Source organism: Lacerta agilis, chromosome 4, assembly GCF_009819535.1.
Source record: "Lacerta agilis isolate rLacAgi1 chromosome 4, rLacAgi1.pri, whole genome shotgun sequence".
Classification (NCBI taxonomy): Eukaryota; Metazoa; Chordata; class Lepidosauria; order Squamata; family Lacertidae; genus Lacerta; species Lacerta agilis.
In genome coordinates, this window is record NC_046315.1 from 7,364,521 (window position 1) to 7,380,732 (window position 16,212).

The following is a 16,212-nucleotide window of genomic DNA, read 5'->3' on the forward strand; positions in this document are numbered from 1 at the left end:
GGTAGCGATAAAGTGGGATATCAAATCCAAACTCCTCTTCTTCTTCTTTAAAGCAAGTTTGGGGAAACTGTGACCCACCAGAGTCATTGGGTCGCAGCTCCCACCTCACTGATTGTTGGCCAAGCTTAGCAAGGGGCTGATGGGAGTTGCAAGTCTTAGCATCATTTAGATGGGCACAGATACCCCCCTCCTTGCTTTAATTGGCCTTGTCCCGATATATTTGAAGGGCGTGCCTTCACCAGTATGATCCTTCCCACTATTTGAGATCTGAGGATGTATCTGTGTTCAGGCTTGCTCTGCTGGAGCATGCAGAGGGTGGTGCTCTCTCTGTGGTTGTTCCCACGCTCTGGGTTGCCATCTTCAGCGAGAGATGTGGGTGACCTCACTGCTAGCTTTTTAGCTTCGAGTGGAGGCTGTTTCTTTTTTTTAAACAACCCTGCTGCCAACATGACGGCTTCCGCTGGTGGAGCTTGCATTTTTATACCTGGGATTTATACTGATTGTGCCACTTCGCAAGGGGTGTGAGAAACTGTCTTTCTGTGGTGGAAGTGCGTTGGTTCTTCCCCACCTGAGGTACCACTTCTCCTAGGAGATTATCAATCTTGCGCATGCACAGAAGAGACCGGCCATGTTCTCAGCAGCAGCTCCTCTTAACTTGGTCCATGGGTCAGGATGCACATGTAGCGGTATCTTACCGGTTCCTTGTTTCCTCTTCCTGCCTTAGATCCCCGGCATTTGAATACGAGTTGAAGGCAAACGGTGTGTGGGCACGCATTTGCTGCCGCATGAGAGAATTCTGATTTCTCGTCTGAGAAGTTTGCCCGTGAGAATCGGCATCTGCGGCATTAAATCATTAATTCGATGGTTCAACGATAAGCAACATTGCCTGAGTGGCTGCGACACAGAAACCTTTTCCTGGTTCAGTAGCCTTGCTCTTTCCCACAGAAACCCTGCCCTGAACTCTTGCTCCCATCATCCCCTCCCCTCTTCCCTCCGTCCAGTCCTTAATAGGAGTATAACCTCTCTCTTTTTTCACATGGTGTATTCCAGTGCCTTTTAGGTTGCTGTTCTTGTTGAAAAATACATGCTTGTCACTGTCAGGCCTTGCAAATTGGGGTCAGTGAAATGGGAACCTCTCTCCCCACCCCCTCTGATTCAAGGGCACGCTACTATGAAGTCTGCTTCCCACGGAACGTTTAAGCGATGCTGGATTGGTCTCATGAGTCACTTCCTTGTCTAAATCATCACATGGAAAGAGTTGTTGTTGTTGTTGTTTCTTCCTATTTCTGGAAGGGATGGTGGGCACTGGCAAGCTTGCTCCCAAACCAGCAGTATGCCTTTAACCCTTATGCAGACATCCTGCCGCCAGGTGTCAAATTTGATGGTGATCGTGCCCCGCCTCACCTGACATCCTCGATCCTGTAGTGAAGATCAAGATCTTTTGATAATCTCTAGACTTCTTGTCCCATGTGAAGTCCAACATGTGGGTATACAGGGTAGAGGACCAAGGCAACTTTAGGTGCAGCGTATATGGAGTAGGGGGGTATCTGTGTGGGGCTTGGGCTTTTGTTAACGGCAGTGGTGTGTTGTAGGGTTCACAGTTTGCTCTCTGTGGGAACCCTTCGTTTTTATTTGGTAGATAAATCAAGGTGGTATATGGGGAGTGTCAACAACACTTATGCAACTTTCATCAAGGAAAGAACACTGAGGTTTTCTGGAATAGCATTTCTGTTGAGATACAACGGGTGCCTCAGTTTCTGGAAGCAGTTGAATACATTGGGAGCTGCCCAGAGTGGCGGGGGAAACTCAGCTGGATGGGCGGGGGGGGGTATAAATAAGTTGTTGTTGTTGTTGTTGTTGTTTGTTTGTTGTTCCTCCTACAGGCTTTCCCTGTCGGATGAATGTGTCCACTTGCTAGGGTTTTAGTCTTGTTTTAAATGCATTCGTTGCTTTTGTGTTTTTAACTCCTGTGTGTAAATCACCTTGAAGGCAATGAATGAATGAATTGTGGCAGTAATTTTTTTCTCCAGAGGTTGCGCTAACGTGGGCAAGGTGGCCCAGACACTGCCCACCCAAGGATAACATTGCAGTCCATGTCCTAGTTGAGCCATCCTTTTCTGTGCCACTTCTGGGCCATCTCTTTGAACTTTGGGCAGATTTGAGAGAAGAGAAACTTCAGATCCTTCCAGACTGCTTTGCTGTATTTAAAGTTTCCGAAGAGATGGTTGTAGTACTGGCAGTGAGCAATGAGATGAGTACAGTAATGTGTGAAAATTATTCCTTAGTCTTTGAGTTTGAAAAGCAAGGGTTGTTTGCTCTCTTCTGCTTTCCTTCTAGTTTCCGAAGCTTTTAACACTTTGCTCTAAGGTTTTGACAGCGTTTGAAACTGCCTTACATTGAAATCAGGCTATTTGTCCGTCTAGCCAAGTAATGGCAGCTGCTCTCCACGGTCTCAAGCACAGAAAGAGGGGTCTTCCCCAGTCCTACTATAGAGTTCCTTTTAGCTGGGCCGTACCAGAGATTCAACACAGACCCTCTGTATGCAAATCATGTTCTTAACCACTGAACTGAGGCCCTCAAACCACCAGCAGATCTCAGAATTCTGAGCTTGTATTATTCGGATTTTTATTTTTCTATATGCTGGGGGGTTGCACAGAGCTATTTTTTTAAGAGCTACCTTCAAAAGTCCAAAAGGGTGAATGTGCAGAGTTGTGATCTGTACATCTCCCCCTGCACACACAGTTTTATTTGTATTGTAACATACTTTGGAATCATATGATGAAGGGCAATCTAGAAATCATTTTCTGAATAAATACAGTATTTTGGCAAATGCTTCCATCACTCTGTACAGATGCTGCAGAATGAAATTTATTTATTAGATTTCTATCGCTCCCCATCTCCCATTAGTTGCGATTCCTGCATTGTCGGGGGTTAGACTTGATGACCCTCGGGGGCCCCTTGTAACTCTGCAACTCTGTGATTCCCAAAGGAGCCCCCGAGGTGGCAAGCAACCAAGCAGGAGAACCAAACAATAAATAAAAGACTTATTTAAATCAACCCTTTAAAAGCAGTCACACCCCCTCGCAGCTAATCATTTCAAGATTACCAGGGACAGTCTCTATCAGCCATCAAATGCCTGAATGAACAGGAGTGTTTTTAAATTCCTCCTGAATGCTAATAATGAGGGAGGCAGGTACAGCTCACCAAGGAGGGTGTTCCACAAAAGTTGGAACTGCCACCATTAAGGCTTTGTTACGGGTCAGCGCCACTCAGAACTGGCACCGCGGGGCAGGACCCTTTGCTGCTAATCGAAGGGCCCAAACTGATGGGTGGCAGGGGAAACAACTCTTTTAGGTACTTCATTCAAAACCAGATCTTCTTGCCGACATCCGGCCAGGGGCGTGGCAAGCGGGGGCGGGCCACCCCGGGTTCCATAGTGGAGCAGGTGACAAATTATCAAGGAACAATTATTGGGAGTGGGGGTGGGAAAAAATTGATATTTTTTTTAAAATGCCTGCTCCAAAGGTCTTATCTTACTATACTAGGGATTATATAGCGATATATGAAATTTCATGCATATCGGTTAATATCTTGACCCTCCTCCACCAAAATAGCTGTTCAGTTGGCTGTTTTCCTGTCATGAAGGCTGAAATTTCAGTTCAGGGAGCACTTACTGTTCTCAACCCTAACCCTATGGAAAGCCATCTAATTAGACTTTAATTTGATTTTGAGATGTTTTTAGGAGGTAATTTAATTATTGTTTGATTTTATACCAATGTTATGTATCTGATGTTAGCCACCCTGAGCCCGACTTTGGCCAGGGAGGGTAGGATATAAATAAAAAAAAATATTATTATTATTATTACTTGTTATTATTCCTTTGTAAGAAAATATGAAATAATGTAAAACCATTTTTGCGGGGGGGGATCAATGGGGGGGTTGGCAAGAAATTTTCCGTACCGGGTACCACCTGACCTTCCTATGCCTCTGGGGGGGGGTTGACAAAAATGTTTTGCCCCCGGGTACCAATTTACCTTGCTACCCCCCTGCATCCGTCTTCCTCAAACAAGTGCCTCAGGAAGTGCAAGGAGCCTAATTGCTTTCTCTTTTCCCTTCCACCAACAGATAATAAAGCTGAAAGCAGAAGCTCGACTCGACCTTCTGAAGCAGATTGGGGTTTCAGTGGATACCTGGCTAAAAAGTGCAATGAATCAAGTCATGGAGGAACTGGAGAATGAGAGATGGGCCAGCCTCCCCACGGTGGCCAATAACGGCTCTTCGCACTTGGTACATTCCTCTTTGTGACGTTTGCCTTCCCCCCCCCCTTTCCTTTTGAACCCTTAGTTACAGTCAGGCATCCCCACAGTGCGTCTGCGTCTCATCTGGTACTGGTTAAGTGGAACAGATAATTGCGGATTGTCAGTGGGTGTCAGAAACCATCAGAGGTGGCTGTTTCCATCTTCAGCCCAGCATATCTGTGAGTGCGTATTCCAAATCAAAATGGAATGGAGGGCCATACCAGTAACAGGAAAGATGGAAGAGGGCTGGGCCAAAAGGCGTGGTTATGATTTAATAAGTATTGATGTAACATAATTGATCTCCCCCAAAATGGGGCTTTCCTCCTCCCTAAAAAAAGCTCAAGAACTTTGACCTGAATCCCCCAAAAAGGGGGTAGATCACTGCCAGTTTTTAATTCTGTGAGTAGATCGCAGTCTCTTGGGAGTTGGCCACCCCTGGCTTAGCACATCTGTTCCAACGCATTTCATAGTCCAGACAAAGGTTTCACAATAAACTGCAGGCCACAGGCACATTGCTAAGTAATCCCTGTGAGGGGCATTTTTTGTGGGAGAGATGGGTGCAAGAGAGAATAAGCTCTCCTGCCCACTGACCAAGTCCTCCCATGGATGTGCTTCTTTCCTCGCCTCCCTTCCTGCCACATTCCTGTTATCTCTGCTGTGGATCACTCTGGAAACCCCGCAAGGGTCCGGTGGGTTCTCTCAGCACCGTCCCTGAGAGCTTTATTTCTGCAGATGGTTATAATCAGAATTGCAGGTCTAGATTCAAGTGGCCGTTGCAACTGGTATCAAGGTGCACATTTTCCCCCTTACATTTATATCACACCGTTCCTCAAAAGAGCTCAAAGTGACACATGTCACTCTCATGCCTTTTCCTCACAGCAACCCTACGAGAGCAGGTTGCGCTGAGAGAGGGACTGGCCCGAGGTGACTCACGTGGCCAAATGGGGGTTTTGAACCCTGGACTCCCAGCTCCTAGTCAGACACATAGCCCCCTACACCACACTGGCTTGACAGGGCAATATTGGGGGGGGGGAGAGAAAGCCACTTTCTTCCAAGGAGCTTACAGTATACATTTTGATGGTGGGTGGGTTGGGGGTTGGAAAGGATGCAGAGGCTAGGCTAAAGAGGAATATGAATGCGCACAAATGGATTTAAGTGAATTTGGGCTTTGTTTCTGTTGGGAAGAGGCCTGGGGGGGATTACGCCTTAGATCTCTTTTCACCGCAACGCAGAAAAAGAAACATCTCATTCCTCCAAGCTGCTCTCTCCCACCCCCTTTCATTTGGCTCCCCACTTCCCTTCCTGTTGCAAATCCTGGATCCGCCCCAACTCTCTTCGTCTGCCCAGTGCAGCATGCCAGCAGTTGGAACGGCATCTATAGCCGTTGCCAGTCTCTGACAAACTGGCAGATGCTGGAGTGTGGGAGGATAAAAATCTAATTTCCATTTCCCCCCTTTGACACACAGTCCCTCCAGCCAGCTTCCTGGCTTGCCCTTGGCGGGCATGCTGGAGTTAGCTAGAAGCTGGCATTTTTTACAGCAGTTAAAGGTGCGAGTTTCCAAAATAAAAATACCTAGCTGTCTCATTCTTGCTCTCTGTTGTACATTCCCTAGGGGCACGTGTGATTAAAAAAATGACAACAGCAAAGCTATTTCTGCCATTCTTTACCAAACGTAGCTTAGCAAAGGTACATTTGTGTTCTTTGTATTTGCATTTGTAGACCATTTGTTTTAAGCGGTTCTTGACAGCTGTGTGCCGAACAAATCCTAAATAAGAGAATAGCGTCCCTCAAAACAGATTGAAAGTTCAATATTTAACCTGTCAAAATGCTTACTAAAGAATCGGTTTCCAGAGGGTTAGCAGTGTTAGGTTGTTGCAACAGCAGCAAAAAGATGGTGGCGTTTTAAACGCCAGCAAACTTACTATGGCATAAGCGTTCATGGACTATAGTCCAAGACTGTATGCTATTATAGAATCCATTTCCCAGTAGATACTCCTTTGGCCTGCCTTCGTAATTGAATGCGTTGTTGTTGTTTAGTCATTTAGTCATGTCCGACTCTTCGTGACCCCATGAACCAGAGCACGCCAGACACTCCCGTCTTCCACTGCCTCCCGCAGTTTGGCCAAACTCATGTTAGTAGCTTCGAGAACACTCATTAGGTGGCCAAAGTATTGGAGCCTCAGCTTCGGGATCTGTCCTTCCAGTGAGCACTCAGGGCTGATTTCCTTCAGAATGGATAGGTTTGATCTTCTTGCAGTCCATGGGACTCTCAAGAGTCTCCTCCAGCACCATAATTCAAAAGCATCAATTCTTCGGCGATCAGCCTTCTTGATGGTCCAGCTCTCACTTCACTACTGGGAAAACCATAGCTTTAACTAGATGGACCTTTGTTGGCAAGGTGATGTCTCTGCTTTTTAAGATGCTGTCTAGGTTTGTCATTGCTTTCCTCCCAAGAAGCAGGCATCTTTTAATTTCGGGACTGCTGTCACCATCTGCAGTGATCATGGAGCCCCTGAAAGTAAAATCTCTCACCGCCTCCATTTCTTCCCCTTCTATTTGCCAGGAGGTGATGGGACCAGTGGCCATGATCTTAGTTTAATTTAATGCGTAGAGAGGGATAATCTGACTGCACAAACAGCCCAAGTAGTCACTTGTGGCAGCAAAAACGTTTCCGTGCGCCAGTGAAGCAACACGAGACCTGATGGATTTGATGATCCCTTGCAGAAAGTGGCAGAGCTCTCCAATGGATCACATGACTCAGTTGTCTCAGGGCAGGAAAACCTCATGCGTCATTGATCAGGTTGTGCAGACAGCAGCGCTTGTAATTTCATGTTACCTTTGCTTAGTTCTTCATCTGCAGGTTGTGCAGAGCTTTCGTCAGTAAGTCATTTTACTGCAGGCTCCCTTTGAAAAAGCAGTGAAGGCTAGTGGGTTAGGCCCTGCCACCACTTTCCAAGCACTTTACAACCTAGATCAGGGGTCAGCAACCTTTTTCAGCCATGGGCCGGTCCACTGTCCCTCAGACCATGTGGTGGGCCGGACTATATTTTGAAGGGGGGGAAATGAACGAATTCCTATGCCCCACAAATAACCCAGAGATGCATTTTAAATAAAAGGACTCATTCTGCTCATGTAAAAACACGCTGATTCCTGGACCATCCGTGGGCTGGATTTAGAAGGCGATTGGGCCACATCCAGCCCAATGGCCTTAGGTTGCCTACCCCTGACCTAGAGGATGTAGCGGGAGAGGTGTGGAATTGTCCCAGTTGCTGGTGCTTACTTACTGTGTGTGGCAGATTGTTGCGGACAGCCAACTTTCCCATACACTTGCACAGGAATGTAAGACAGGAGAGGGTTGCCCTTTATGAACGCATAGGTTCTTGATGATTTGTTTTAGAAAGATCGAGAGATCCAATTAGAGTATCAAGCATACATTGATTTGTTATTGACAATTTGAGTGTGGTTTCGGAATTTCCCCACAATAATAACTTCCTCCTCCTGCCCTCAAAAATGACAATTTATTCCAATTCTAGTTTTCCTATATCCTGAATACTGCGCATTGCACATTTAAGCTCCTCTCCTCCACCCTCCTCAAAATGTTTGAGCATATTTTTAAATGAATGATATCCATCCAAAATGTTTGAGCATATTTTTAAATGAACATCCAGAGTTACTCATACTCTGAAAAGACAATTGAAATAAATGAACTTAAGTCTATTCGTTTTGGTGGGTCTCTAGGCTGTGCATGGCTTCGGGTAGCTATCACCCTGTGTTTTTAAGTATAACAAAGGTGTCTGTAGGCATAATCTGGTTGTGTTCCACGTTTTATAGGACTACAGGCTGCTGAACTGGCAATAGCAATTGCAGCAGAGTGGAGCCAGCTTCTAGCCTGTGATATTTACAGACTGCCAGCAGTTATATTGCACATTAAAAAATAAATAAATGCAGGCTTCCAATTTGTTGTTTAAAAAAAACCCATTTTTGGTTTAGAATCTAAACTTTCAGTAGAATGCCCAGTACACTTCCTGTTCAATTACATCCTGCTAGCATTCTTTGATTTATTGATTTATTTCTTAAAATGTTTATTCTGCTTCAAAGTGATGTTTTTGAAGCATGAGGGGGCACTGGGGACATGTCTACGCTCTGCAGGTTGGCATTTCTTTGACATTCCGGTTGGGATTCCAGCCTCCCTGTGCAGGAGGCAGTGGCTTCCAGGCTGTTTTAGAGCTGTGCATATGCTTTGCTGACATCCCACTGCTCAGCCTCACTCGATCAAATACAGTCGCACCTTGGGTTTTGGAACAGCTTAGTTCCCAAACGTTTTGTCTCCCAAACGCCGCAAACCCAGAAGTGACTGTTTTTGGAAGCCGAACGTCCGACGGGGCTTCCTGCTGCTGACCACAAGCTGCGCTTTGGTTTCTGAACGTTTTGGAAGTCGAACGGACTTCCGGAAGGGATTCCGTTCAACTTCCAAGGTACGACTGTACTCATGTGCACACAGAGCCACTTTATAATGTTTGGATGTGACTCTTAAAAATAATAATAATCTTTCTTTTTTATTTTACAATGCAAAATTATTTTTAAAAATTCAAATACATAACCATATACAGAGATTCCTCCGAATTCTCAGGACTTGCCCCCTCCCTGGAGTCCCGTTTTAAACTGCATCTTCTTCCACACTCTAACTATTATATCAATGCATATTTTCCATGATAATTGTTACACTACAAGTGAGATCAAAATCCTGCCTGACTCTTGTCACACCTCCTCCTTGACTTACCTGGTGACAGTTTCTCCATGGAATTGGGAGATAATGCCCACCACAACTAACCCTACTGCTTGATTTGCACATTTACTTTTCCCTTGCATGAAATACAGACGATTCAAGAAGCAGCAAATGTTGTCACCCTAGTTTCTGAATTAACCATTGTACACGCAGCACCTTGGAGGCCAGTTAAATATTTTTGGATGACTGCATTGCAAGCTACTCAGCGTAGGTGATTGTGGTAAAAGGGCCCTACGTTGCTGCAGAATCCAGGCTCTTAATACTGTTTTCCCACAAATTATTGTAAACCCAAAAGAGCTTCTTGGTTTAAAAAGGAGATCTCCAAATTCAGGACTTCCTGGCCTGAAACATCTCAGGCATTTAGGGTCCATAAATCCACTGGATAATCTGATTGTCAATTGCCTCTTCCTGTGGAAACTGAGGGATAATTAACATACTCTTTTCTTAAGGCCATATGGGTTGCAAAACTTGAAAGTGCTACTGGGAGAAGTTTTGACCCTAAGGGCTTAGAACAGGCATCCCCAAACTCAGCCCTCCAGAGGTTTTGGGACTACAGTTCCAATCATCCCTGACCACTGGTCCAGTTAGCGAGGGATGATGGGAGTTGTAGTCCCAAAACCTCTGGAGGGCCAAGTTTGGGGGTGCCTGGCTTACAATGTGAAAGAATGAAGCATGCCTTCAGTTTTCAATTCAAGTAATGTTATAAGTCCTCCCAGATATCAGAGGTTTGGGAAACTCTGGCATAAGGACCAGACCACTGGAATACCAAAAGATCGGAAATGCAAAATAGAGTCATTTCTGTTTGCTGGCAGCACTCTGCACTGTCTGTGGTGCACGCTGAAGTTGTCAGCAGTCACATTCCGTTCCTTTGAGGATGCCGAGCCAGGCTTGTCTGGGGAGAGTTGTTTCCAGGATTTTTCAATTGATGGAAGAAAAAGAGGAGATTTCTGACTCTCTTTGTGCTACAGCCTCTCCCTACGTACAAGAAAACCAATGCTTTTCTCCAAGGATGGTCAAACTGAGACATGGCAGGTCCTGCAAGTGATTCGGGGCTTCCAAACAAGGAGGTGGAAGATTCACATGCGTGGCCATCAGAGAGGTTTGCCATCCTCAAAGCAGTGCAGCTGCTTCTGTATGTAGAAGAGGGAAGGAGAGAGAGAGACACAGAGTGAATTTCCATAGAAGGGAAGGAACACACAGGCCAACTTGTCGGCCGCTTTCTAACTCATTCATGGAGAAGGCATACAAGGCAATTTACACCTTTTTGATTTGGTGCTTTTTTTCATAACTGGCTGCACAGGTGGGATAATATCCAAGGTAGAATCCAAGGTGAGAGCCAGTGTGGTGTAGTGGTTAAGAGCGGTAGTCTCGTAATCTGGGGAACTGGGTTCGCGTCTCCGCTCCTCCACATGCAGCTTCTGGGTGACCTTGGACTAGTCACACTTCTTTGAAGTCTCTCGGCCCCACTCACCTCACAGTGTGTTTATTGTGGGGGAGGAAGGGAAAGGAGAATGTTAGCCGCTTTGAGACTCCTTCGGGTAGTGATAAAGCGGGATATCAAATCCAAACTCTTCTTCTTCTTCTTCTTCTAGAATGAAATTATTTGGGCAGCAGTGGTGTCTAAACAGCTTCTTGGCAAATAATGTTGTTATCTCAACAGCTCGGTCCCCTTGCTGCCTTTGCTTTGGGATCCTCACTTGGCAAGTGTCCTGCTGGTGTTCCCTTTAGGTTGTAGGTATAATTGTGACGGGTTTTTTCCCCTCTTCCAATCTCTCTCCTATTAGCTAAATGTTGACATGGAAAAGGAAGAAGGGGAAGAGCTAGAAGATGGCATGGATGCTTTCGATGACAGCAGCTCCAGTCCTTCTGGTACGCTCAGAAACTACCCGTTGACCTGCAAAGTTGTTTACTCGTACAAGGTATGTAAAAGGGCGGGGTCTTGTTGGTAAGCAAACGACCATAACCGACTTTGACATCAATGAAGCCTCAGCTGTGTTCAGAATCAAAGCATCATTAGTAGACCTCAGTGTGAAGCACTAGGTTTAGGTTAGAATGAATCCACTGGATTTGGAGGAAGGGACTGTTGTGCACCGGCTCTGGCTACCTTTCAACGCAGTTCCCAAAGAGATTTCCAAAAGTGGGAAAAGCTATAGTCCTTTTTGGTTCTCCACTATAGAGAATGTGGAACATAGAGCTTCATTTTAGAAATAAAAAAATACCTTCCAGTGGCACCTTAGAGACCAACGAAGTTTGTTATTGGTATGAGCTTTCATGTGCATGCACACGAAAGCTCATACTAAGAACAAACTTACCGTAGTTGGTCTCTAAGGTATTACTGGAAGGATTTTGTTTGTTTCGACTACGGCAGACCAATATGGCTACCTACCTGTAACTTCATTTTATAGAGCGGCTTCAAATCCAGAGCACATACGGCATTCATCTAGCGGAAGCTGCCCCGCAAGACGAAAAAGTCAATGGGGCTGCTTCGCAAGACAAAAAAATTTCGTCTTTTTTTTTCGTTTAGCGGAGCGCAGCTGTCATTGCCGCTTCGCTAGACGAAAAAAACGCTAGATGAAAAAATTCGCAGAACGAATTATTTTCGTCTAGCGGGGCACCACTGTATAAACAGATCGGATTTTTTAAAAATCATTTTTATTTGATTTTACAAATATAAAATTGTAACAATCCAAATGCATATCCATATATAGAGATTACTCTGAATCTTGCGACTTCCCCCCCCTCCATAGGTCCTATAATCAACATTTACCACTGCATATTACGATGTTCCATACTCTATATCATCAATCCAAATTATCCATGGTATCCGTTACATTACAAGTGAAATTAAAATCCTCCTAATGCCTCCATCTGCTTGCAGTGGTCTCCTAGATATGTTACCAATTTCCCCCTTCCTTTTAAAAAAGTTTTTGTCTTCTTGGTTCCTGAGTTTTCCAGTCAGCTTTGCCATTTCAGCATAGTCCATCAGCTTAGCTTGCCATTCCTCTCTGGTAGGGACTTGGTCTTCCTTCCATCTCTGGCGGATTTTATTATTATTATTTTTAATGATCAGGTACAAATACAAGGTGAATTTGCGGGGGGGGGATGCACACCCTGAGGAAATAGGTCTCTAGGAAGCATGATAATTAACTGCACCTGCTTCATATGGGAGAAGGTACGCTTTCAGTTGTGAATGGATTTCAAGAAATTGCTTGACAGCTGCTTTAACCAGGGAGCAGTGCCTACATAATTGCATGAGTATTTTTCATTTTCCTGTATATTATATCCATTCGAAAAAAGATTGGTTAATGAAGAAGTTACATATCTTTCTACTAACGGGTGTTGAACTAATTCGCTGATGAAGAATTCAACGAAACAGTAGTTGTTATCCGGAAACACTGTTCAGAGTTGGACATCAGAATTGGACATTTGCTGATTATACAAAGCTTCACAGCTTGTTCTCCGCCGGGTGAAGTCTGGCACCGTGATTCGTTTAAGGACTTTCAGAGACTTCCGTTTGTTAGTTTTGATGTTTTGAATCATTCCATAAAGTTTTTCATATTGTATTTGTTTCTGGTCATCGTGTTGCTTTTGATATTGCCGACTCACATTTTGCAACACAGGGGTTTGTTTGTTTAATCAACCAGGGAGCAGCAACTAGGACTAGGGCCAGGGCCTTCTCAATATTGGCCCCGACTTGGTGGAACAGCCTATCACAAGAGACCAGGGCCCTGCGGGATTTGGCATCTTTCCGCAGGGCCTGCAAGACGGAGCTGTTCCACCTGGCCTTTGGGTTGGTTTCTGTTTAATATTTATGCTTCATCTTTTATTGGTGGGATATTTTGAAATTGAGACCTGCAGTTTTAATTGAATTTTTAAATTTGTATTTTAATCTGTTATTTTAAATTGATCGTTTTTATGTTTCTTGCTGTGATTTTAATTGATGTTAGCCGCCCTGAGCCCGGTTTTCTGGCTGGGAAGGGCGGGGTATAAATAAAATTATTATTATTATTATTATTATTATTATTATTATTATTATTATTATTATTAATCCTTCCCCTGCTAAGATTGACTCATTACAAGTTGCGTTTTCCTGAGCCTTGGTATCTATATGCCAATATATTTATCGCTCTCCTTCACCACAGGCTTCCCAGCCAGACGAGTTAACCATTGAGGAACATGAAGTTTTGGAAGTTATTGAAGATGGAGATATGGAAGATTGGGTAAAGGTATCATTTTGCTTTTCCTGTCGTTGTGGCATGTTGAAAGGGCCGTGGAGGGTGGTAGATTGCCCCTTTTTTAACGGCAAAAGAAGACAGAAAGGTATATATATATATGCTCCTCCATCCATTTGCCCCCTTCTCTTAAGCCTTTCATTTTCTCAACTCCCTCAGGCACGGAATAAGTCTGGCCACGTGGGCTACGTCCCAGAGAAGTACCTGCAGTTCCCAACTTCCAACAGTCTCCTGAGCATGTTGCAATCACTGGCGGCATTGGACAGTCGTTCTCACACTTCTAGTAATTCAACGGAAGCCGAGCTGGTCTCAGGGAGCCTCAACGGAGACTCCAGCGGTGAGTGCCGGCAACTTCTGGTGTTCTGCAATGAGCTCCATTCCTTCAGGTGGCGAACGTTTATTCCATAAGTTTTGAGTCGCACTCCTTTCCTACTCAAAGGCAGCTTGCAGATTGATTAAAAAACGCCAAAGATAAATGGAAGGCACACTGGAAGCAGTGTTTAAGAACAAATTCGTTTGCCGAAAGATAAATGGTACATAACACTATCAAACCTATAGTTACGTAAATTCAACTAACAAATATACCCACAATGTAACTGGCTGTTACAGGTGGGTAGCCGTGTTGGTCTGCCATAGTCGAAACAAAATAAAAAATAAAAAAAAATCCTTCTAGTAGCACCTTAAAGACCAACTAAGTTTGTTCTTGGTATGAGCTTTCGTGTGGTTGGTCTTTAAGGTGCTACTAGAGGGAATTTTTTAATTTTTTTATTTTGTAACTGGCTGTGTTTAACTACAGTGGTACCTCTGGTTAAGTACTTAATTTGTTGTGGAGGTCTGTTCTTAACCTGAAACTGTTCTTAACCTGAAGCACCACTTTAGCTAATGGGGCCTCCTTGTTAGAGATTTCAGTGACCTACTGCAGAAAGGAAATGCAGCTGTTATCTATAAGCAATTAGTAGTTGGCAGAAAGCCCAGATTGCTCTCTCTCTGACCATTAGCAAGCACCTGTGATTGGTCAGTGGAGTACTTAAAGAACTCAGCTTTCACTGAGAGGGTGTGGTAGGTGTTCGTGTGTGGTGTTAGGTTGATGAGAGAGAGACAGAGAGAGGAAAAGATTTTATGTTTTGTTTCTTTTATTTTGTAAAGTCTGTAAATAGTAACTTATGGATGCTAGTTGCTTCAATCAATAAATACTGCATATAGTTATCCAGTGAGTTGCTGAGTTCCTGCGTTGAGCTGTCTAGTCAATTTCACAACAGCCAGAAGCTTCCAGAAAGTCTGCGTCTAACTCTGCGGTGTCCAGGAATACGTTATACTCCTGACACTAAATCCCAAAGGTTATGATTATCTTAAGAGGTTATGGGCCCAGACTGTGGCTGGTGATTGGCTGAAGCTGGTGAAGCTGTGGACGCGTGGAACTGCACAAGACAGACAACAGCTGCAGCGTGTCATTGCTGGATGCTGTGGATTCCTGTGTTCTCTCTCGGAAGCTGTGAGTAGCTGGTTCCTGGGTTGTTAGGAAACATTGCTCTCAGATGGCTTCTCAACCGTTTCAGATGGCGTTTGAGCGTCTGAATGACCACAACTACTTGCTTTGGTCTGAGCGTATGCAGGCTGTGTTACAGAGGGACCATCTCTGGCAGGCAGTAAATAAGCCACCTGCAAAGCCTGATGATGAAGATCAGGACAGAGACCAAAGAGCAAGGGCCACCATAGTCTTGGGGCTGGAAGACTCTCAGTTACCGCATGTGAGAGGGATTAAGTCGGCAAAAGGCGTGTGGAAGGCGTTGAAAGACCTTCATGTGCGTGAGACAGCAGGTTCCAAACTGTTTCTTCGCAAGGCATTGTATAAAGCAATGTTGCAGCCTGGAGTTACAATGCAAGATCATTTGCACAGTTTGCAGATGAAATTTGTAGCGCTTCAAGAAAGAGACTGTGTATTAGACCAGCAGGAGAAAGTGTCTATAATTTTGAGCTCTCTTCCTGAAAGCTGGGACAATCTAGTCATGACATTTGAAGCGATGAAAGGAGAAGATTTGACTGTTAATTACGTAACTGGGCGTTTGCTGGAAGAATGGCAGAAGCGGGAGGACAGGTCGTTAATTTCAGAGGCTTCGGCAAGCGGTCGGCTTGTAAAGAATGCAAGCAGCGTTCCAGAAGGGAAGCAACAACAACGTCCGTGTCCGGCGTCTGGTGAAGAGTCCGCTTATGCTGTGCGTCGGTGCTATCGCTGTGGGTCAACGCGGCATTTGAGAAAATGGTGTCCAGAGGCGGCCAAGCAGCAGCAGCGACAGGAGCAGCAGCAGCGTCAGGAGCAGCAGCAAAGACAGAAGAAATTCTTCAAACGCACCAAGTCAGCGCAACTTGTGACTGCCGTGGTTAAGTGTGCTGATGAGAAACAGACTGTCTGGGTGGTAGATTCAGGAGCTTCTCGGCACATAGTAAATTCAGAGAAAGTTTTTGTTTCTAAGGGCCAAACACAAAGCAGTCAGGTAGCTTTAGCTGATGGGAGAACTTCTGAGGTACATTCAGGGGGTTCTGTATATGTTCCTTGTCTGCGTGAGTGCCTGGAGAATGTGCTGTATGTACCATCACTAAGAAGCAATTTAATGTCAGTTGATTGTTTGCTTAAAGCTGGGTTTAAAGTTCATTTTGAAAACAACAGCTGTATTATTAAAAAGAATGGTGAGGTTCTTGGCACTGCTAAGCCAGAAGGTGGTTTGTTTAAACTTAAAGCTGGTTCTTCAGTTGCAGCAGTGGTCAGTAATTCTCAACCTGTGTTAAGCAACAAAGCTATGCATAACAACTGTTTACATTTACTGCATAGGAAGCTAGGTCATGCTGGATGGAAAAGTGTTTTGAAAATGCCTGAGTTAGCTGATGGATGTAAGCTAG

General features: G+C 44.7%; 1 protein-coding gene across 6 annotated transcripts in view; it reads left to right on the top strand.

Annotated features, from left to right (window-relative positions):
- Positions 1-16,212, top strand: part of FCHSD2 (FCH and double SH3 domains 2) — a 132,280-nt gene that overhangs the window by 104,832 nt on the left and 11,236 nt on the right. For 5 of the 6 annotated variants that reach the window (XM_033145971.1, XM_033145972.1, XM_033145974.1 and 2 more), the window contains 4 exons: positions 4,126-4,287; positions 10,870-11,004; positions 13,228-13,311; positions 13,477-13,654. In XM_033145971.1, coding sequence (XP_033001862.1) covers positions 4,126-4,287; positions 10,870-11,004; positions 13,228-13,311; positions 13,477-13,654 — 559 coding nt within the window. The remainder of the gene's footprint in view (positions 1-4,125; positions 4,288-10,869; positions 11,005-13,227; positions 13,312-13,476; positions 13,655-16,212) is intronic. The other variant, XM_033145973.1, reaches the window with a different exon arrangement.